The 20,039-nt window shown below is 33.4% G+C and overlaps 1 protein-coding gene across 4 annotated transcripts in view; it reads left to right on the top strand.

The window, feature by feature from the left end:
• Hr39 (Nuclear hormone receptor FTZ-F1 beta) overlaps window positions 1–20,039 on the top strand; it is a 279,902-nt gene that overhangs the window by 197,674 nt on the left and 62,189 nt on the right. For all 4 annotated transcript variants that reach the window (XM_085825122.1, XM_085825118.1, XM_085825120.1 and 1 more), the window contains exon 2: window positions 7,449–8,665. In XM_085825122.1, the coding sequence (XP_085681248.1) occupies window positions 8,210–8,665 (456 nt within the window). In that variant the 5' untranslated portion in view covers window positions 7,449–8,209. The remainder of the gene's footprint in view (window positions 1–7,448; window positions 8,666–20,039) is intronic.

Below are 20,039 nucleotides of genomic sequence, written 5' to 3'. Positions count from 1 at the left end.
TATTTTTAGTTTTTTAACAAAGATTGAGACAGATAGTCATTAGGGATCGAAACAGAAGGAGCGAGGGACAGGGTCACCAATGATGTACGTGTGAGTAACACGTGCATACGAAAATATCCCTAACATTAACCCATTAAATGCCAAATTTTTATTTCATCAATTTTTATTTATGTTAGTTTACATCTAAGAAAACATGTTTCTGTCATAAATGCGCCAATTTTTTTCAGAAATTTTAAATTTAAGTCCGATCCCCAAATGGGGATCATGGCTGATACTATCTACTTTTAATGACAGCGTTCAAAACAGTCTACGTGTAGTCCAACATTACATTTTCCACATTGTTTTCATGCATTTGTTTTGCACACTGCTCATTTTGTTTGTTTACAATTTTCGGTCCGTTCAATATAATGATTATCAGATGTTCTGATAACAGTAGGAACACTATTAATTGATGCTTTAGTGAAAGAATTGCTTCCACCCTTTTTTGCATCTGAGAGTTCTGAAGATAAAGAAAGATATCCTCTAGCAACCATCTTCCTAAAATCTAGCAATGGAATTTTATCATTTGAAATACAATACAGCGCTTGGGCGTTAACCAGTGTTACGTTGATGGCATTAGTAAGCAAAGGAAAATACAATGCCCCCCTTATTCTGATTCTGTATTTTTGAACATTCTAATCCATATTGTCTACTTCACCCATGTATTTGTTATATTCTGATATCAGTTTGGACTGTGGTACTTGAATATCTTTCTTCTCTGTTCTATTCCATCGCTTCACCTCTGATATTGGTTCGATAGTTTGATGATTAGACAGAAGCCTTACACAACTGTTGTCATTTCACGTGACAGCTAAAATTTCATTACGGGAATCAAATCTGTAGTCATATGCCCCGCGTTCTTTTTTCCTTATCTCTTTGTCTTTTGCAATAGGGCATTTGTTCCTGTTGCTCTAACGTCAATGTCCTGAAATGTTTCATCAGAGAAAATCCTGTGAAAAAATTGTCTAAGTAAACTTTATGAGCATTTGGTGTCTGAAAAATAGATACCATCTGAAGGACAACAGATGTCCCAAGCCCACTGATGCTTTCATTATCTCCTAATATCTTTGATTTGCCTTCATACACTTGAGTCTGATAACAATATCCAGTCTGTGAACAACAGATAGCCCATTGTTTGAACCCAAACGCACTGGCTTACCACGTATAAATTGTTTGAGATAGTGATGTCCATAGCAACGAACCATTTGTTCGTCAATGCTCAAACTTTCAGAAAACACACCAAATTGTTGAAATTTGTCATTCAGCTTCTCAATCAGTGGGCGAATCTTGAAGATGTAGGTACCGTTTAATTTCCAGATACCTATTCCGACTCATACATGCTCTAACACACAGAATGTTCATATCTTCATCTTCACACCAATATAATTGTTCTTGCGGAAGGGAATGATAGCCAGTGAAAAGTATTCCAATAAATTTTTAGGCAGTTATTAGAAAGTTGAAATTGATGATTGTTTTTCTGTCTGGCGTATATTACAGACTACTGGACAATATAGGTGACAGTTTCATTATCAAAAAGTATTTCAAAACACTCTATCGGGGATTTTCCTCTGAGTTTTCTAATGACATCATTTCGCCTTGTCTCTATAACATCAGAATTTTCATATAGTTTCGAGTACTTAGGTTGCTTCTTTTTCCAATTGGAAGTCAATACTTCTTTTCTCTTTTTAGCAAGTGGTAAGCCGGTACCTTTTATTACTTCATTTGCTGAAGATTCAGTTGCATTCACTAAAACATTTTCCTTAAATCCTGCCACACGGTGAATTCTAACACACCCGGGAACATCAAGTGGTTCTTCATCATCAATTACGTTGTCATCCCTATCCTCATAATCTGAAATCTCATCAACCCGCTCTGGTGGAATTTCAACAATATCTATGGGGCTATTATCGTCGTCATCGTCAGATGCAAAAAAATCATCAGAATTTACTATTTCTTTTAAAGAAAGATATCTTTTACGCGACATTTCCTGGAAAAAAAAGAAAAACATTTTTTTTTACAATTTTAGTCAGTATCAGCCATGATCCCCAAATGGGGATCGATATATTTAGGTTCATTGTACCCATCCAAATTACAGTATGAGAATAAATAATATATAAATACATTAATTTCTTACCAATGATCAAGGGAAATTCAGAACAACAAAAATAATTGTTCCTAAGTAATTTTTTTGTGCTTTGAAAATAACCGTACAATTTTTTTCGTGAAATGTAACGAGAGAGCAAGAAAAATAAACTCGTGAGCTCAACTAACAGAGTCCACGTGTTTGTTTAAGATTTCTACCCTTCGTTGCAATCTTCAGGAAAGCATGACCACCCGCAAGAGACCACCTAGGTGCAGCATGACGTCACAATGTATACAAAGTAGGCGATCTCCATATGGGTATCATGACAGGGAATGGGTTAACTAGGAAAGCCGAAATCTTAGTTAAGATAGACATGTTACAATTAATAATCAAATTTAATAAGGAAAAGTAACAGTTGCCGGGTACATTATAACGGCTCAAGAAATTCAGAGCACAGTACAGATGCGAGTACACAAGTTCACATATCTCGGCGAAAACAGAGATGCACACATTTGTTGAAGTAGTTCCACTTGACTGCCTGGGAAAATTCTTCTCTCCCCGTCAGCCTGTAGGTTTGCCAAACGGGTTTACTGTTTCGCCAATTGGCGCTTTTCTATACAGTTTTTAAGTCCGTATCGCCTGTTTGGCGCTGCCGCTGCAGTTGGTTTACCTGATGACTCAAAAAATAGTCCCTGATTATAGAAGACTGTTTGACTCATACTTCTCTCAAAGTTTTAGTGAAAGATAGTGTATCCATATTATTCTTATTCTTTCCTCCAAATTGTATGCCTGTCATTCAGCCTATGGATATCGGCATAGTGCGAACGCTGAAATGCAAATATAAAGTAGCATTTTTAAAATACATGTTAAATTTCTTGAACAATTGCAAGAGTAGTCAAGAATTTTTGAAATATTTTAGCATAAAATCTGCTGTGTGGAGCATCGCAAGATCGTGGGAGTATGTGTCTCCAGATACGTTAAAAAAATGCTTGGCATAATTTATGGTCAGCTACCATATTTCATGGAGAGGACGATAAAGATGATAGCCGCGAATTTGAAGGTTTTTCGGATATCGCAAGCTAAAGGTAAAATTTTCCAGTTAATGGATTTTGTAAAGAAATCTGGAGAAGTGGTAATAAATGAAGATGACATAACAGAAGGTTTTCATTGCGATGACAATGCCCCAATTATCAATTAGTTAACGAACGGCGAATCCAGAAAGATCCAGAAAATACCGCTACTGATAATAGTGGTGCTGGTTTGGTAGACGGTTGCACGGATTTTTGGCGATTTACTTTGGCGCAATTGTTGGCACGGTTTTAACAATCGTCAGCCATCTTGAAAAAAAGCTGTTTTTACGTATTTTGCCCATTGTAAAGTATTCGAAACTAATTAAAAAAAAAAAAAAAGCATTATTAAAAATAATAGATTCATTTTTTGTTGAAAACGTTGTTTTTTAAGATGACAGGTAAATGTGAATAAATACATTTACTACGAGTATAATATACTAAAGTAAGGTTAAATTATTACTTTCATATAACAATGAAATAGAATAAAAACAACGTTATAAAAACATTGCGCCAACGTTTAATTGGATTAAAATATTATTTAAACTGAATATCAAATTAAAAACCATCATACCGACGTTTAAAAGAATTAAAATATTACTTAAATTCAAATACTTTAAAATAAGTAAATAAGAACGCTTTGTATACTAGAGCTAAAATGACAGCAATTAGAAGTTTACTGCGGGTAAAAAAAAAGGAGGACTGTCTAATACTTTTTTTACTGTTACAGCGGTTATTTTTTCACCGTGAACCACAATACCATATACGGCCGTCCTCAGAATCGGCTGTTTTAACGATCTTCATCTGTGATCCACATTTCTTGCACTTCATTGAAGAAGCAATTAGCGAGGTTTTCTCCAAAAATTTAAAATAAATTTCCTCTGACCCTTGTAATAATTTATAAATAAATCTTTGATTAGGAAAACCAGGTTGGCCAAAATAAGGTCTCAAAGGACAATTTTTTGATTCCGATACCAATAATTCTTGGTATTTAACAATAACAACATTAATCTTCGAAAGGGACATATCCGTTGCCTATGAAATGTAAGGAATTCGAAGAGATGAATAATAAAATTTTAAAATGGTGCGAAAATACAGAAATATTCAGTAACCAATCAGGGAGCTGATTACAGCTCGTAAATGCACAAATATTTTGTAACCAATCAGGGAGCTGATTACATCACGTATATCACTAAAATTATTTAAATAATCATACATAATAACATCATTTTTAAAAAAAAAATGCAAAATTAAGTTGTATTTTAATATTTAACAGCTATAAATAATGTAAAATATTAGATTAAATTTAAAGATATTAAAACCAATTATTTTTAAAGTAATGTGATGCCATTCATTACATCATCCACAACATAAAATTACATAAAATATCATAAACAATACATTTTTCAAATAAAAATGCAAAATTAAATTGATTTTTAATATTTAAAAGCCATAAATAATATTTAAAACTCAGAACTTATGCATAATAAAACGCATTATTTTAATAAAATGACAAAGTATCGGTTACCATAAATAACTTGTCTAGCAAGTCATATCACTCGTCAAAAAAAATATCGCCAAAATCCGTGCAACCGTCTACCAAAGTAGCACTCCGATGGTGAAGAAAGTGACAGAGAGGTTATTGAAAACGAAAAAATTTCGATCGACAAGTTAGTCTGTATTCTGGACACAGCAATTACTAGACTTGAGCAGCAGAACTTTGTAATTGAACAAAAAATTATGTCTGTTTATAGAATTAAAGAGAAAGTATTAGTGCAGAAAACGAAGCAATTTAAACAGCTTACATTGAAAGAAATGACAAAGTAAGCAAATAAATATTAAGCTAATGATAAAGTAAGCTAAATATTCAGCTAATGATAAAGTAAGCTGAATATTAAGCTAATGATAAAGTAAGCAAATAAATAGTAAGCTTTTTTTTGAAAATTTTGGTACCCTTTAGATCATAATTGATCTTTATTTCATATTTTTAATTGTATAATTTCTGCATGCCATCTTACCAGATTTAAATTTATGCTCTAATATCTGGAAAATTCCAAATCCGGAATCGCCGAAGTCCCGACGAGTCCGGATTTCGGACTTTGTACTGTATACGTTTGGAACTTCTCAAAATTCGATATTCTTAATCATGTAATGTTTTTGTAAGGAACTTAATTTTTTCGAAGATAGAGGCGCTTTATTAGGTACTACTTTAGTAGACGATTGCACGGATTTTTGGCGATTTATATTGGCGCGGTTTTTATAGTCGTCAGCCATCTTGAAAAATGCTGTTTTTACGTGTTTTACGCATAGTAAAGTATTCGAAACTTAAAAAAAATAAATAAATATCGTTAAAAATAATGGATTAATTTTCTGTTGAAAACGTTGTTTTTAAGATGGCTGGCAAATGTAAATAAATACATTTACTAAGAGTATAAAATGCTAAAGTAAGGTTAAATTATTACTTTCATATAATAGAATAAAAACACCACTATAAAAACATTGCGTCAACATTTAATTGGATTAAAATATTACTTAAACTGAATATCGAATTAAAATAATCATATTAACGTTTAAAAAAATTAAAATATTAGTTAAATTCAAATACTTTAAAATAAGTTTTAAAGGATATAATTATTTAACATTAAAACATGTGGCAATAAATATCTCGGGAATTTTTGAAAACAATGTATTAATTTTTTAATAAAAATTGAAGTATACAATTTTAAAGTAAAATAAAAATATGTACTTACATTTTTTTTTTTTACAAGTCGTATTTCGATAAGTACCACAAAAAAAAAAAAAAAAAAAAAAAAAAACCCTTCATCTCACATCCACATCTCTCGCACTTCATTGAAGAAGCAATTAGCAAGGTTTCCTCCAAAAATTTAAAATAAATTTCCTCTGATTCTTTGTTACAATTTATAAATAAATCTTTGATTAGGAAAGACAAGTTGGCCGAAATAAGGTCTCAAAGGGCAATTTTTTTATTCCAATACCAATAATTCTTGTTAATTACTAATAACAACATTAATCTTCGACACGGACATATCCATTCGCTTTGAAATCTGAGGAATTTGAAGAGATGAATAATAAAATTTTAAAATGGCACGGTAATGCACAAATATTCAGTAACCAATCAGGGAGCTGATTACATCACGTATAGAAGTAAAATTATTTAAATAATCCTACATAATAACATCATTTAAAAAAAAAAGGCAAAATTAAATTGTATTTTAATATTTAACAACCATAAATAATGCTTAAAGCATTAGATTAAATTTATAGATATCAAAACGAATTATTTTTAAAGTAATGTGACGTCATTTATTACATCATCCACAGTATAAAATATCATAAACAATAAAATTTTTATTTCAAATAAGAATGCAAAATTAAATTGATTTTTAATATTTAGAAGCCATAAATAATATTTAAAACACTGAATTTATGCATAATAAAACGCATTATTTTTTAGATAAAATGACAACAAAGTATCGGTTACCATAAATAACTTGTCCAGCAATGGGTTTACCGTAAGACTGACATCCAAGAATATCAAAGAGTTTTATACAATGCATATTGGTCATTGCTTACCTAAAATTAACATTTGCTGAGGAATAAGTTGAAAGATTTTATCAGGCTGTGAAAGAGATGGACAATATGTTCTGTAGTTAGTAGCATGGAAAGATAATGGCAGATACTTGTAGGATTTCTTAAGACACATAAACAATGAAAGTAGATTAACAAAAAATAAATGTTCCACACAGTTGTGGCTGTGTGAAATTTTTGTAGTAAATTCAGTATGTGTACCCAAAACAAAGCAACATGGGGGAAAAAAAATCCAATTTTATTTGACAGATCTACAAATTCAGCATGCATTTTTTTGTTTTGAAAGTACAACTTTGGTTTATGTTATTCAGCATTTACTTTTTTGATCAAAATAATCTCAGAAATTTACCTGAATCTTTTATGGAAAAAACTCCTGTGTGTAATATTGCCAGTAATCTAGTAATATTCCTGGTATTTGTTAAATATTTGAATGTGAACTTTATCCCACCTGGAATTTTCCATCTCTTTAAAATTTGTTTATGTTAAGGATTAAAGGTAACCTATTTTGGCACTGGGGAGGGGGGAATTATCTTCTATCTTAATATACCACAAATCTGAATAATGCCAAAGTTAAAATTTTTATTAGGTATTTTTATGCATCTGTGTGTTAATGGAATAGGCGTATCTGACATTTTGTCATTATTTTTCAGATTGAAACCTGTTGTTCAGCGCCAAGAATGAAGAATTGCCCACTACGGAGTAGTGAAGCATCCATTTGGTATGTCACAGTATTTGCTTGTGGACATAATTTTCGCCTTGAGTACTGGCCTTATTGGAATTATATTGGTGGCCGAGGCCACCGACACCGGTGCCAGCACGCTACAGAAATTCTGTGGCACCACTGACATTACCGAAAGTATTGTGGACTGACTGATATTTTTTTTTGTCTGAGCCACTTCTATCCAGTGGCCTAATCATCCAGCGGGAAAACTTTCTGGTGACTTCGCTTGGAATCCCTGATAGAACTCTTAATTTATGAAGCATATCATCTATGCATTGTGTTTATCTTCTCAGCTAACTACAACTGTCTCAGGTCCAAATCATACTTCCGGAATTACTTGCATGGTTGAAGCAGTTCAAGTTATTTAACAAGGCTACTGTTTCTTCCTTTTTCAAAAGCAAAATTATTTATTATCAATTGGCATAATTTACATATTACATAATTTTCCAAAGTTTTTTAATATACCTAGTATTTCATATAGGCATTATTTTATACCTTATTTATATTTTTTAGAGATGAATGTTCATTTACATACTTTTGAGTTCAGATAATGGGAAGAATCTAAGATTCTGTTAAGAATCTTCACTCTTTAAGTCAACAAATTGTGTAAATATTGTTTCCGACATATCACAGAATCTGATAAACTATTGGAGAGTGGGATAGTCCCACACTCCATCTTACAAATACTGGATGACAATGGATAAAGTGACATTTCTCGGTGACCACCGAGGGAACAATCCTCCACCACCTCCCACATCATCTCCTCCTCGCCCTTCATCCGGTGACCAGAAGATGTTTCCCAAAAAGGAACATGACCAAGAGGAAGAAGATGATGCGGAGGTAATGCAGGTTGTTGCCAATGGACCAGTTAGTTTGAGGACAAAAAAACAAAGGATAGTTGGTGTTAACGGTGTTTTGACTACTGATGAGGATGCTACAGTTGAACGTCCAATGTCTTGGGAAGGGGAGCTCTCTGAAGACGAACTTATGGATCCTAGGCATACACCACCACCACCACCTCAGATTACTGGGTGTCACAACATTATGCCAACTGTAGTTAGCACAACAAACCTTCCTGGACGCCCATCTGGTAGCCCCATGTGCATGGATGATGAAGGACATTTAAATAATGTAACCAGAATTAAGGTAAGTTTAGCAACTGAAATTTATTTTTAATTTTAATAAGTACTCAGTAACATGTTTTGTTTTATAGCATGACACCTTAAAGGACTTGAAATAACCAGTATGATACATTATAACAGTAATCAGATATATAAAAGTTAAAGAATTTCAATATTGTAAATGTGATGCAAGTTACATGTTTAAGTGGAGTTGTGCCTAGACTACTAGAAAAAATCTTTGCAAGCATTCATTTAATTGTTACCTTCATTCACACTTTTATTAACACAGGTCTCTTTCTGATATGATGTAATATATTTATTATATTATCTTTGCAAGTCTGTGTGATGTTTAATTAGATTAGATTATTACTATATATATTTTTGAGTATACACAGCCTTTCAAAAGATAAGCATGAAAAATAAATTAGATCATAGTTATTTATACTTACACACAGAGATTCAGAATTCCCTGCATAATATTTTCGTGTAGGATCCTCAGAAATGTGGAAGAGGGTGTTATTTTCCTGAAAATCTGTTGAGGAACCCAAATCAGCACCATTTGGATCATTGACTTTGCATACGAAGAGTGTATTGATGCAGTAATGGGGATTATTGATATGCACTTCACCTATGGGAGGAGAACAGAAATGGACAAAGACAGGGTACATTAGTATCAGGAATTTTACCTGGAAAGACACATGCCCAGTTTTAAAATATTTATGGCAAAGCTTGTATGAAGGTGGACCATTAAAAAATTAAAATAAAAAAAGATTTAGTTCGAAAATAAATGATATGTGTATCTGTATTATGAAGTGAAGAAACAAGACTGAATGCAATCCATGTATATTGTATTCATAAGCAATTTTATTTGACATTGGTATTTCTCGATCCAGTGATTATGATCTAAGAAATGCTTACATCAGTATATCTTTCAATGGGTCCAGCTATTGGAGGACAGATTATTGCTGTAGAGTTGGTTCATTGCCTATCCAAGCACTGGGTGATGGTTCACGTCCCCAGTGCTTTGATAGGCATAGTTAGTGACTGATTGATTGGCCATACCTTTTCTTCTGTCATTTTATTCTGTGGGTTATTCCTGGAGACAGCCATGCTGCAAATACTCTTATCATATGGCTTTATTTATTTAATTTTTTTATTGAGTATGCCTGTATCGGGGCGTGTATTTATGTGTGTCATCAATGGAAATAAGTCAATTTGGAGAGCTCATATGCAAAATATTGGCAATATATTTCAAGCAGAAGCTCTGGGTGTGGAAGCAGTGGTCTACTTGCAGTGGACCACAACATGAATAGCATCATAATCTTATCAAACAATCAACCTATAATTATTACTATTAAAATTCCTGATAATTCCTCTACTTTTATTAAATATATCAATAACCATAACTTTAACAGATCTCAGTATCTCAAGGTAAAACTTCGTGGTGGCAATGCTAGTAACAAAAGGCAGATGACCCGTGAAAATTGTTACTTTAAAGCAAGAAGTTTGCATTCATGTCCTGTGCCCAAGTTAAAACATCTAAAAGAAATTGTCATAGAAATAAGGTAAAGAGAATTGAAAATATTAATCAAGACAATAGATTACTTATTGATGTATGAAGTGAGTAACAAGATTTTGTTTCTAAAGGCATGGCTGTAGCTTCTCTCCCATACTGCACTCTACTAGATGGATAGCAAGTTATTGCTATATCTTAACAACTCACCAAATGCAGAAGGAGGTTTAAATAACCTTTTTATTTAGTCTTAACTTGAGCATAAAGGCACAACTTATGGTGCAGGTGAGTATAAAGACACAATTTATAGTACAGGTGAAACTTCCACTACTTATTAATATGTAAATTAATGGAACATATAACTAATTTCAGATGTTGATTGCATAGTCCAAGACTACACATTAAATTAAAATAAGCTGGTTCAGAGTATTTTATCGGAACATAATTGAAATCCTCAGCTAGTGAGGTGTTAAAACTGGAATAGAACTAAACAGAGCTGCCAAAGCACTAGATTTCGTGAAGGAGTACAAGCACACACTTTGTGGGAAACCCTTCATACGCTTTATCCCCTCCACAATCACAGCTCTGCAGACAACCACGTGTATGCTTACATGTTCGACTCTGAATATTTGCATAGTTCTTCATCAAGATAATTAGTTCCTTTGGTTTAATATTTTTGTAAAAATAAACATAATTTGCAAATTCTTTTAATTTTGCACATGAGTGTATTTACACTATGCGTATTATATATTGTGGGTGTAATAATAGGCTAACCTGTTGTAATAAATGACTTTAGGCTTCGAATTTGATGTCTTATGGATCCAAACTACAATGTCGTTGAGCCTGTTTAGAATTATGTAAGGACTGTTCTAGGGTAACTGTAGTTTAGAAGAAATTCTTTTCCATCAAATGGAATTCCTTAACCACATCTGGTCACCTGTGTGGGATCTATGTCCTGTGGTTTTTGTGTCATGTTGAGTCTTCATCTTCTCCCTCACCTAGCTGACTCTGTCACATGCAAAATTGTGCATTACTTCAAACCATGACGGAGAACCTGAATTTATTTACTTTTCAGGGTATGAGGGCACACCCATAGGGCAGCCAAACAACGGATCACAAGGCAGACGAAGGTCGTGACCAAAGACCATCTGAAATGGGCAGTAGCCAGTAGATTCATGAACAGACAGTAAGAACAGAGGTAACTTCTGACCAGGTCTGTAGGCTTCTGGAAACCACGAGTGAGGGATTATTAACTCTTTCCAGACAGGCATACCATATATTCCTTACAAATATATCTCACAGCTGGGCATCTTACCCATGCATCGCTGGAGAATGAGCTTCAGGGATGGATGATGCATATGTGCATTTTAAGCTGAAATAATTTTTTAAAGACTGCTATAGTGTGTCCTGTTTTCATTAATTTTGAATTGAACATAGTTTAGGATCCTGACCTTCAGTTTGATCACATTCTGACTAACTCTGGTGTCAGCTGTTGTTGGAGGGTAGGGAAAACATAATTATGTAAACAAACAGAGCTCGGCTCTTTAACTCACCATGTTAAAGTATTAACAATTATCACACCAAAATAGTAGGTAAACTAGATTTATTAAATATATAATTCATTGCAATTAGACAAGCATATCCTCCAGAGTACTAGAAGTTAGAAATCAATTTAATTTTTAAATTAACAATAGTAATCTGTTCATGAAATAAACAATTAACATTTATTACTCTACAAGAATAAAATTATGGGTGGCTGGCCAAGAAATTGGCGTCGGCACTGCTTGCAAATTGTACCCATCTCTAAAGGCAGATTTGAAAATATAAGTAAATGTAACTCATGTTCTGTAAACATCTTCTGGTACTGTCTTTCCTCAAAACTGGATGCTCAGATCAGCTGCATTCGACAGCGGGTTTCTCGTGGACCAAGTTGACCATTTAAGCTCGTAATCTGTAACGTGGCCATTGCACTGAAGGGAAAACATCGGAAATTTTCGGCTTCTTCTTTGCTCACTAGGCCTATTCCACTGGGGTGATGCTTTGGTGAACTTCACTGGATCTCACACAGAGAGTTTTCTAAAGGTGACAGATGATTCGATACAGTAGGCTCCATCACTGGCAATCCGAAGAGGTCAAAATAATCTCCTTTGATAAAGAACTCCCCAAAAGCTGGATTTAAATTATGATGGAAGCAGGTGGGCGCACAACTAATTCGCGGCAACGTTCTACTGTCAGCTGGCCCAGAAATTTGTGTGCAAAATCTCTGCTCTAACAAGCGCACAAGAGTTTTTAAATCGGAAAACTTCCACATTCCCCAAAACTCCCCAAATGAGATGAGAAAAAAACCTGCAACCACACCAAGAACAAAACCATATAAAAATTTTTAAGTTTTTCCAAGAATAATTCAACCTTTTAAATTTTCTCGTCAAAAAACATGCCAAGGCAACTAACCCTTTTCATGGGAGGACTCGTCCTCTGGAAATGGGTGGGAGGAAACATTCATCACCTATCAAAAACCAACTCTAGAAGCTTAAAAACTGCACTTCTAAGTGAACATTTTGAAGTCAGAAAATCTGTGCCCTTTCTGCTATAAATATGTGTTTAATTATGAATAGCTTCTCAAGCAGTTAAGCTAAGCAAAAACCTATAATTCCACCAGAACGGCACACATTTTCTGTACAAAAGCATATAAATTTATATTGGTTAAATTCATAATTTCTATTTTTAAATTGAGATAATACTCAAGAAATACTTGAAATTAAAGTCTCTTTAACACAGAATCAAACCCAAGAGACCTATTTTGAGTTATCCAAATTTAACACAATTATAAAAATTGACTAACATAATTAACTTTATTAAAAAAAATAATAAAATTCAGCAAACACAAAAGCTGATTAAAACCTTAATTAATATTATTTAATAGCGTCTGTTGCTGAAATTTAGGATACACTTTTGAGTAAATCAATTCTTAAAAAAAATATATTTCTTCAACACCTTACAACCAGAAATTATTGATTCAAAAGACTTTAGCAGAAAGAGTGGTAGATGTTAACAAAACTTTAAATAATAACAATAAAAAATTAACATGTCAAAAAAGTGTTATACAACTTTTAAATTAAATAAAGTTACATAACCTTAAGGGTCAAAACAAATTTTACAAAACCAAATAAGTAAAACTTTAAGTTCCTAAACAAAAATTAAAATTAAACAATTTCACTTTAAGAAGACTTTTAAAGCTTCCAACTTAAGTTTAAAGTTTACCAAGAGTTTAAGGCTTAAAACTAACAACCAATTTTAAACAAACTAAAGCAAAAATTAATAACTTAATTACTGACCAGACTCAATTAAGTAAGCAATCAACTTAAAGCTTGAAATTAATAAACAATGAATGCATAACAGGGAACAGGAGATGAGGCCCTCTCTTCCAGTAAGATTAAAGAAGTTTTGGCTGAGTGAGAAGTGAAAATTTTCTTTGAAGAAAGTCACCCAAATAAAATAGTGTGTGAGCGCTCCGTGAACTTGTGTAATGAAAATGTAGTGTCGCATTTTAGAGACATCTTAAAAAGGAGATGGAAGCAAGAATTATTAGGTAAGTTTTTGACAAAGCAATCTGTGACTAAAAGAAAGTTAAGGGATTCTGACCCAGAACCTGCTTCTAGTGGGATAAAATTCTCAAGAAGAAAGAGCCTTCCTGAATCGGAGGCGGGCTCACCATCCCCACAGTAACCCATTTCGTCTTTCCCACATCCCTGTCGCGAGTCAGGACTTTTCATAAAGGTAAACTACGGTTATATTATTTACCAGTGTTATTTATTAGAAAAACTGATATTTTTGGGGTTGTGGAAGAGAGTAACTGGATTTTCATTATTTTCAGTCAATGCCATATGAGGTCAATGCTGGAATGAATGCAACTTGTATCTCGAAGTTCCACTGCATTGACCGAAATGTCCTGCCAGATAGGTTTCCTATTTTGAAGACTCTATTAACTCAGTTATGGATTTAATGTTATTGCATTACATCGTGTCTTTCCCGACTTCTTTGTAAAGGCATGGGTCTGGATTAGACGATGTCGAATTTGTAACTTGACATGTGACCAGATCAACCAGCTCGCTATTTCACTCGACCTTGGAACTGTATTGCAGGGTCATGTGTACAGGGCATCAGCCTTTCTCTGTGATGATCCTTCGTCTTCGTATTTTTTGTCCAAGTGAACTTTTAGTTGCTCTCTGTCAGTCATTGAAGGGGGTCTTCAGGTAGAAGAAAGTGTCCTGTAGTAGGTGTGAATCACCTGGAAACTTCTAAGCTGATGGACATTTTTGGGGCATCTCCAATCTGTAACTGCCAACACTTCTATACTGTAGATACATCTTTGATAGAGATGATATATGAGGTATTTCACTTCATTATCTGAACAATTTACATTTGGCAGGGCCTAACTTTAGATTGGCATCTTTCAATTTTTGTAGCATCTTCCTAATATATTCTGAATGCTCTTCAAAATTTTCCCTGTTGATGATAATGTCATCCATGTACATCGTACAAGCTACACAGAAAGACAGTCTTCATGAGGCATATGAATGTTGCTGGTGCATTGCATAATCCAAATGGCACCACCCTGAACTTCTAGATCCTTTGTCCAATAGTAAATGCCCCATCTTTTCTCAGTCATCAGGATGTATCTCTACAATCTATCTCCAGTGTTTAAATGAAATGTTGAAAACCACTTGCTTCCAAAAAGACCCCCCCCCCCCCATCTGGAGGGTAATGCAGGGCAGTGTCCAGATGAGTTTACCTTTCCGACACTGAGCCAGATCTTTCCGGATAAGGTGACATTGGCTCCTGTATTGTTGATCATATTGCAAGAAACTTGTATACAGTACAAAGTCAAAAATCTGGACTCGTTGTGATCTCAGCGATTTGGGATTTTTCTGGATGTTAAATCATCAATTTAAATCTGGTAAGATGGCATGCAGAAATTATACAATTTAAAAATATGAAATCATAATTCATGAAATGAAGAATGATTATGATCTAAAGGATATCAAAATTTACAAAAAGAGGTTAATATTTATTTGTTTAATTTATTAAACATTTCTTTCAATATGTCAAAAGTCGTTAATCCGGACTTGTCGGGACTTCGGCGATTCCGAATTATCGATTTTTCCGGATTATAGATCATCAGTTTAAATATCGTAAGATGGCATGCAGAAATTCTAAAATTCAAAATATGAAACCTTAATTTATGAAATAAAGAACAATTATAATCTAAAGAGTATCAAAATTTAAAAAAAAAAAAAAAAAAAAAAAAAAAAAAGCGCTTAATATTTATTTGTTTACTTTATTAAACATTTCTTTCATTATAAGTTGTTTTAAGCTGCTTCGTTTTATGTGATAATACTTTCTCTTTAATTCTATAAACAGACACAATTTCTTGTTCAGTTACAAAGTTCCGCTGTTCAAGTCTCGTTAATTGTTGTGCCGAAAATACCGACTAACTTGTCAATCGAAATTTTTTCGTTTTCACCAACCTCTCTGTCGCATTCTTCCTCTGTCACATTCTTCATGTCTTTATCCATTTTTTGCAGCAATTCCACTTTTTGTTTGATGGACATCGAAACATACTTTTGTTTTGTACGATCCTTTGGGAGCTCCAGAATCGGAAATTCTATTTGACATAATCGAAAGTTTAAGTTTACTTTTATAAAATTGCTCTTACAGTCTTCAAAAATAATAAGCCGGATCCAATTCGAAGATTAAGGTACAACGCAATCATCAACATTAACTGAAATAGATAATTTTAGATTATACCGCTGTTATACATAAAACGCGCACGCGAAAACGTGTTCTGCACTTGCGCACACGCATATACGCAGTGGTAAAAGGTCTTACGCACACGCGCCTATGTGCATGTGTCAACGCTGCGCATTCGCAGAAAGTTTTTAGCTTTGAGGTCCGGATTATAGATCATTCCGGATTATGGGTGTCCGAATTAACGACTTTTGACTGTATAAGTTGTTTAAGTTGCTTCCACAAAAAATTCAAAAAGTTCCTTTTTCTTATGTCATATACAGTCGACTTTCTAATGCCATACTCCTTGCATAATTTTGATACGAATGTGCTTTTATACATTTTTTGCAGCAATTCCACTTTTTGTTTAATGGACATTGAAACATGGTTTCACTTTGTAGATCCTTAGGCAGCCCCAGAATTAGAAAGATAATTTTAGCCTAGCTTAATAGCGTTAAGATTGGTGATGAAAACTAAGTTGTTTCGCTAGTTGTCTTGCTCCTACCGCACACTGAATTAAGCCTGAATTTTATTAGTTATTTACTATTCGTACGTTTATTTCTTGCACATGCTTAAAACTAACTTGAGTCCTAAATAAATAAACTCCCACATATACTTAAGGCTATATCTAGGGTTGGCAGTAGATACCGCCTGGTGCAATCTCTACGAGTCCTAAATTCTGCTACAAAGTGCCTTCCTCAAAATCTATTTTTAGCGCATATGAAAATAAATTTTTGTTGAATTTTTCTTCGGCAGTATTTCTTAGAGCATTTAAAAATCTATAATCATTGCCAAGAGTAATGTTAGCATAAAAGGTTGCCATACTCTTGTTATTCAATTACTAATATTTAAAAAATGTTAAGACATCACTGCATGAGTTATTACTGAAGCTTGAAAGTAAAATATAATAAATAATGACTTCCCAGGTCGGCGTCAGGGATATAAAATAAGTGAATGTTTGGTTTGTGATGTATGCCAAGCAGATACTCAACTACGGAACCAAATTATTAATCTTACAAATTTATGCTTACATGATTGTTTTTCCATAACGAGGTATTTTATTTAGTGCCTAAGTGAAATTAAGAATCTGAATTTTTAAGTGAGAATCTCTGCACGTTTTATTATGGAAGGAAAAATCAAATGCGCATGCTAAAGCATACCGGAAACATTCACCTGTTTCATATCCATGACCCCAACCTAACGAGCCATTATTTATTATACTTTGCTTTTATCACCTCATGTTTATCAATACATAACAGTTTCAGTAATAACTCATGCTGTGATGTCTAAACTTTTTTTAATATTAATAATTGAATAACAAGAGTATGGCAACCTTCTAAAGATTACACTTGTGGAAGTATGTGTCTCCAGATACGTTAAAAAATGCTTGGCATAATTTATGGCCAGCTACCATATTTCATGGTGAGGATGATGAAGATGATAACCCCCGAATTTGAAGGTTTTTCGGATATCGCAAACTAAAGGTGAAATTTTCCAGTTAATGGATTTTGTAAAGAAATCTGGAGAAGCAGTAATAAATGAGGGTGATATAATAGAAATTCTTCATTGCGATGACTATGCCCCAATCATCAATCAATTAACGGACGACAAAATCTGTAGTATGTTTCTAGATCCAGAAAATACCGCTACCGATAGTGAAGAAAGTGACAGAGAGGTTATTGAAAACGAAAAAATTTCGATTGACAAGTTAGTCGGTATTCTCGACACAGCAATTACAGGACTTGAACAGTGGAACTTTGTAACTGAACAAGAAATTATGTCTGTTTATAGAATTAAAGAGAAAGTATTAGCACAAAACACGAAGCAACTTGAACAACTTACATTGAAAAAATGTTTAATAAAGTAAGCAAACAAATATTAAGCTTTTTTTTTAAAAAATGTTGGTACCCTTTAGATCATAATTGCTCTTTATTTCATAAATTACAATTTTATATTTTTAATTGTATATTTTGCATGCCATCTTACCAGATTTAAATTGATGATCTAATATCCAGAAAAATCCCGAATCTGGAATCGCAGAGTCCCGACGAGTCCGGATTTCGTACTCTATACTGTAGTTTGTAACTTTTCTCGAAAGTACTTCTATAGCTCTTATCAGTATGGCAAAGCACAATCAGAGGCTATCACTTCAAACTGTTAAGAATGTTAAACACAAGATTATACAAAAAGCATCAAATGCATAAGCTCGCATGGTGACTTCTCAGTACTTTGAGCTAAACTCGACTGAAAACTGATGCACTCTCCAGTCTTGCAGAATTTTCCCATTTGCTATGCAATTTCTAATACCTTTGACTTCTCAAAATTGCCCAAAGGTACACACAGTTACTGTTAAGTATTGACAGAACCAAAATGTTGCCAAATGATCTCCAAACTAGTTGACTTTCGTAAATTTCTCACCATATTTAATGACAAAAATTAGTTTCCACAACCATTGCCAGCTTGCTGCTGTATCCCCAATGTAGTCAAATTTCTTTTAATTTCATTTTTTCATAATGACTATAAAACTTTCTCAAATATAAGCACAGAAACTGCACTAAAAGATTTTGTAATTTGTCCTCCCGCCCCCCCCCTCCAAAAAAAATTGCTGATGGCAGTAAAAAAAGGGAAGTGCACAACTAAATGTTATAGCAGAAACACCTCGGCTGATCTTTACAATATGGTAACTGGTAGTTTGGCGACATTTTGGAGGCGATAAAGGTTACTACCTGGGACTTTGGTAATAATGTGAGCAGTACTCAGTTCCGATTACGCATTATTTTGTGTGAGGGAAATGAGAGATCATGGGATATGTCATGTGATATTAATGGACGAATTATGGTTCTTTAATTGGAAAAGGGGGGAAATCGGGAAAAAATCTTCAAATTTTGTAATTGCCTTTATTCTGTGTTGTGTGAAACAGTGTTCATTAATTTTTGGATCCCATGGCCGTAACTAAAGTGAATTCGAAATGGGTATTTGGATTAAAAGGCGTAGTAATAAGTGTTTCTTTAAGGTTGTGCGAGATAGAAGTAAAGATGTTTTATTAAGTTATTTATTTTACCTGGTACCTTGGTGTGAACTATAAGTATGATTTTAAAGATCCTGAAACAGAAATAAGAAAAGTTTATCGGACACGTAATCAAGATTCTGAAGAAGAATAGGTAAGTTAGTATTTTTAATTATTTGAGGATATTATTTTTATGCATTGTTCTAAATGTAAGGTGGAAGTAAAGTAATTTGCGTAAACGTGCATGGAAATAATTTAAATATTTGATACTAAGTATTTGTAACCATTTGTAATGAAGTAAAGGTATGAATGAATTAGTGACGTTTGTAATATAATAGATAATGTAGAGGTAAAAGTTTTTGGATATTTTATTTATTTTATACGGGGAAATGTTCATATTTGGAAAGGGTATGTACTTTTTCGCGATCAGGTAATTTCATATATGTTCTTTTTACCGGGTTTAAAGATTCAGAAAATTGTTATGCATTTTCGTGAAATTTTTCTAATTTATGAGAAAAAAGCAGTGTACATGGATATAGTGAAGAGTGTGCGCAATGCCATTTTTGTGTAATTCTGGGATATTTTTTTTAAGTAAAAATAAGTCGGCGTGTACATGGTTTATGTGTTATTTTGAAAAACGCGTAAGGAGTATGGTATTGTGCACTTTTTCCCAATTTTGCAGTGAATATTTGTCATGATTAAGCAGTTCTGTTAGATAAGATTTCTAGCATAAGTGTAATTCGGCTAGTAGATTGTTGGAAGAAGTGTTCAGTAGATAAAAAGAAAAGAAACATGTCTTTACTTTGTGAAGACAAAATGGTGGCGGGAAAAAAAAAATAGAGGGTTGCCAAATTTTCGCCAAAAAATCGCCAAGTTACCATAATGTAAAGATCAACCAAAACCTCTTATGAATCCATTTTACAAATATAGTTTCGGAAAAAACTCCTTTATACTGTCCGTACATACAGCCATCAGGCAAAAATGTTGGTCCAAAGTGTATGACAATCTAGCCATAAGGTCAAGACTCCTTGTTCATTATGTATAGTCACTCATTCCAGAACTTCCAGAAGGCATTTCTGAACAGGACAGTAC

This window comes from Stegodyphus dumicola, chromosome 10 (assembly GCF_044657685.1).
Source record: "Stegodyphus dumicola isolate Sdum_Otavi_A_Nest chromosome 10, ASM4465768v1".
Classification (NCBI taxonomy): Eukaryota; Metazoa; Arthropoda; class Arachnida; order Araneae; family Eresidae; genus Stegodyphus; species Stegodyphus dumicola.
The sequence above is the reverse complement of the archived record's forward strand: the minus strand, read 5'-3'. Positions and strand labels throughout refer to the sequence as shown.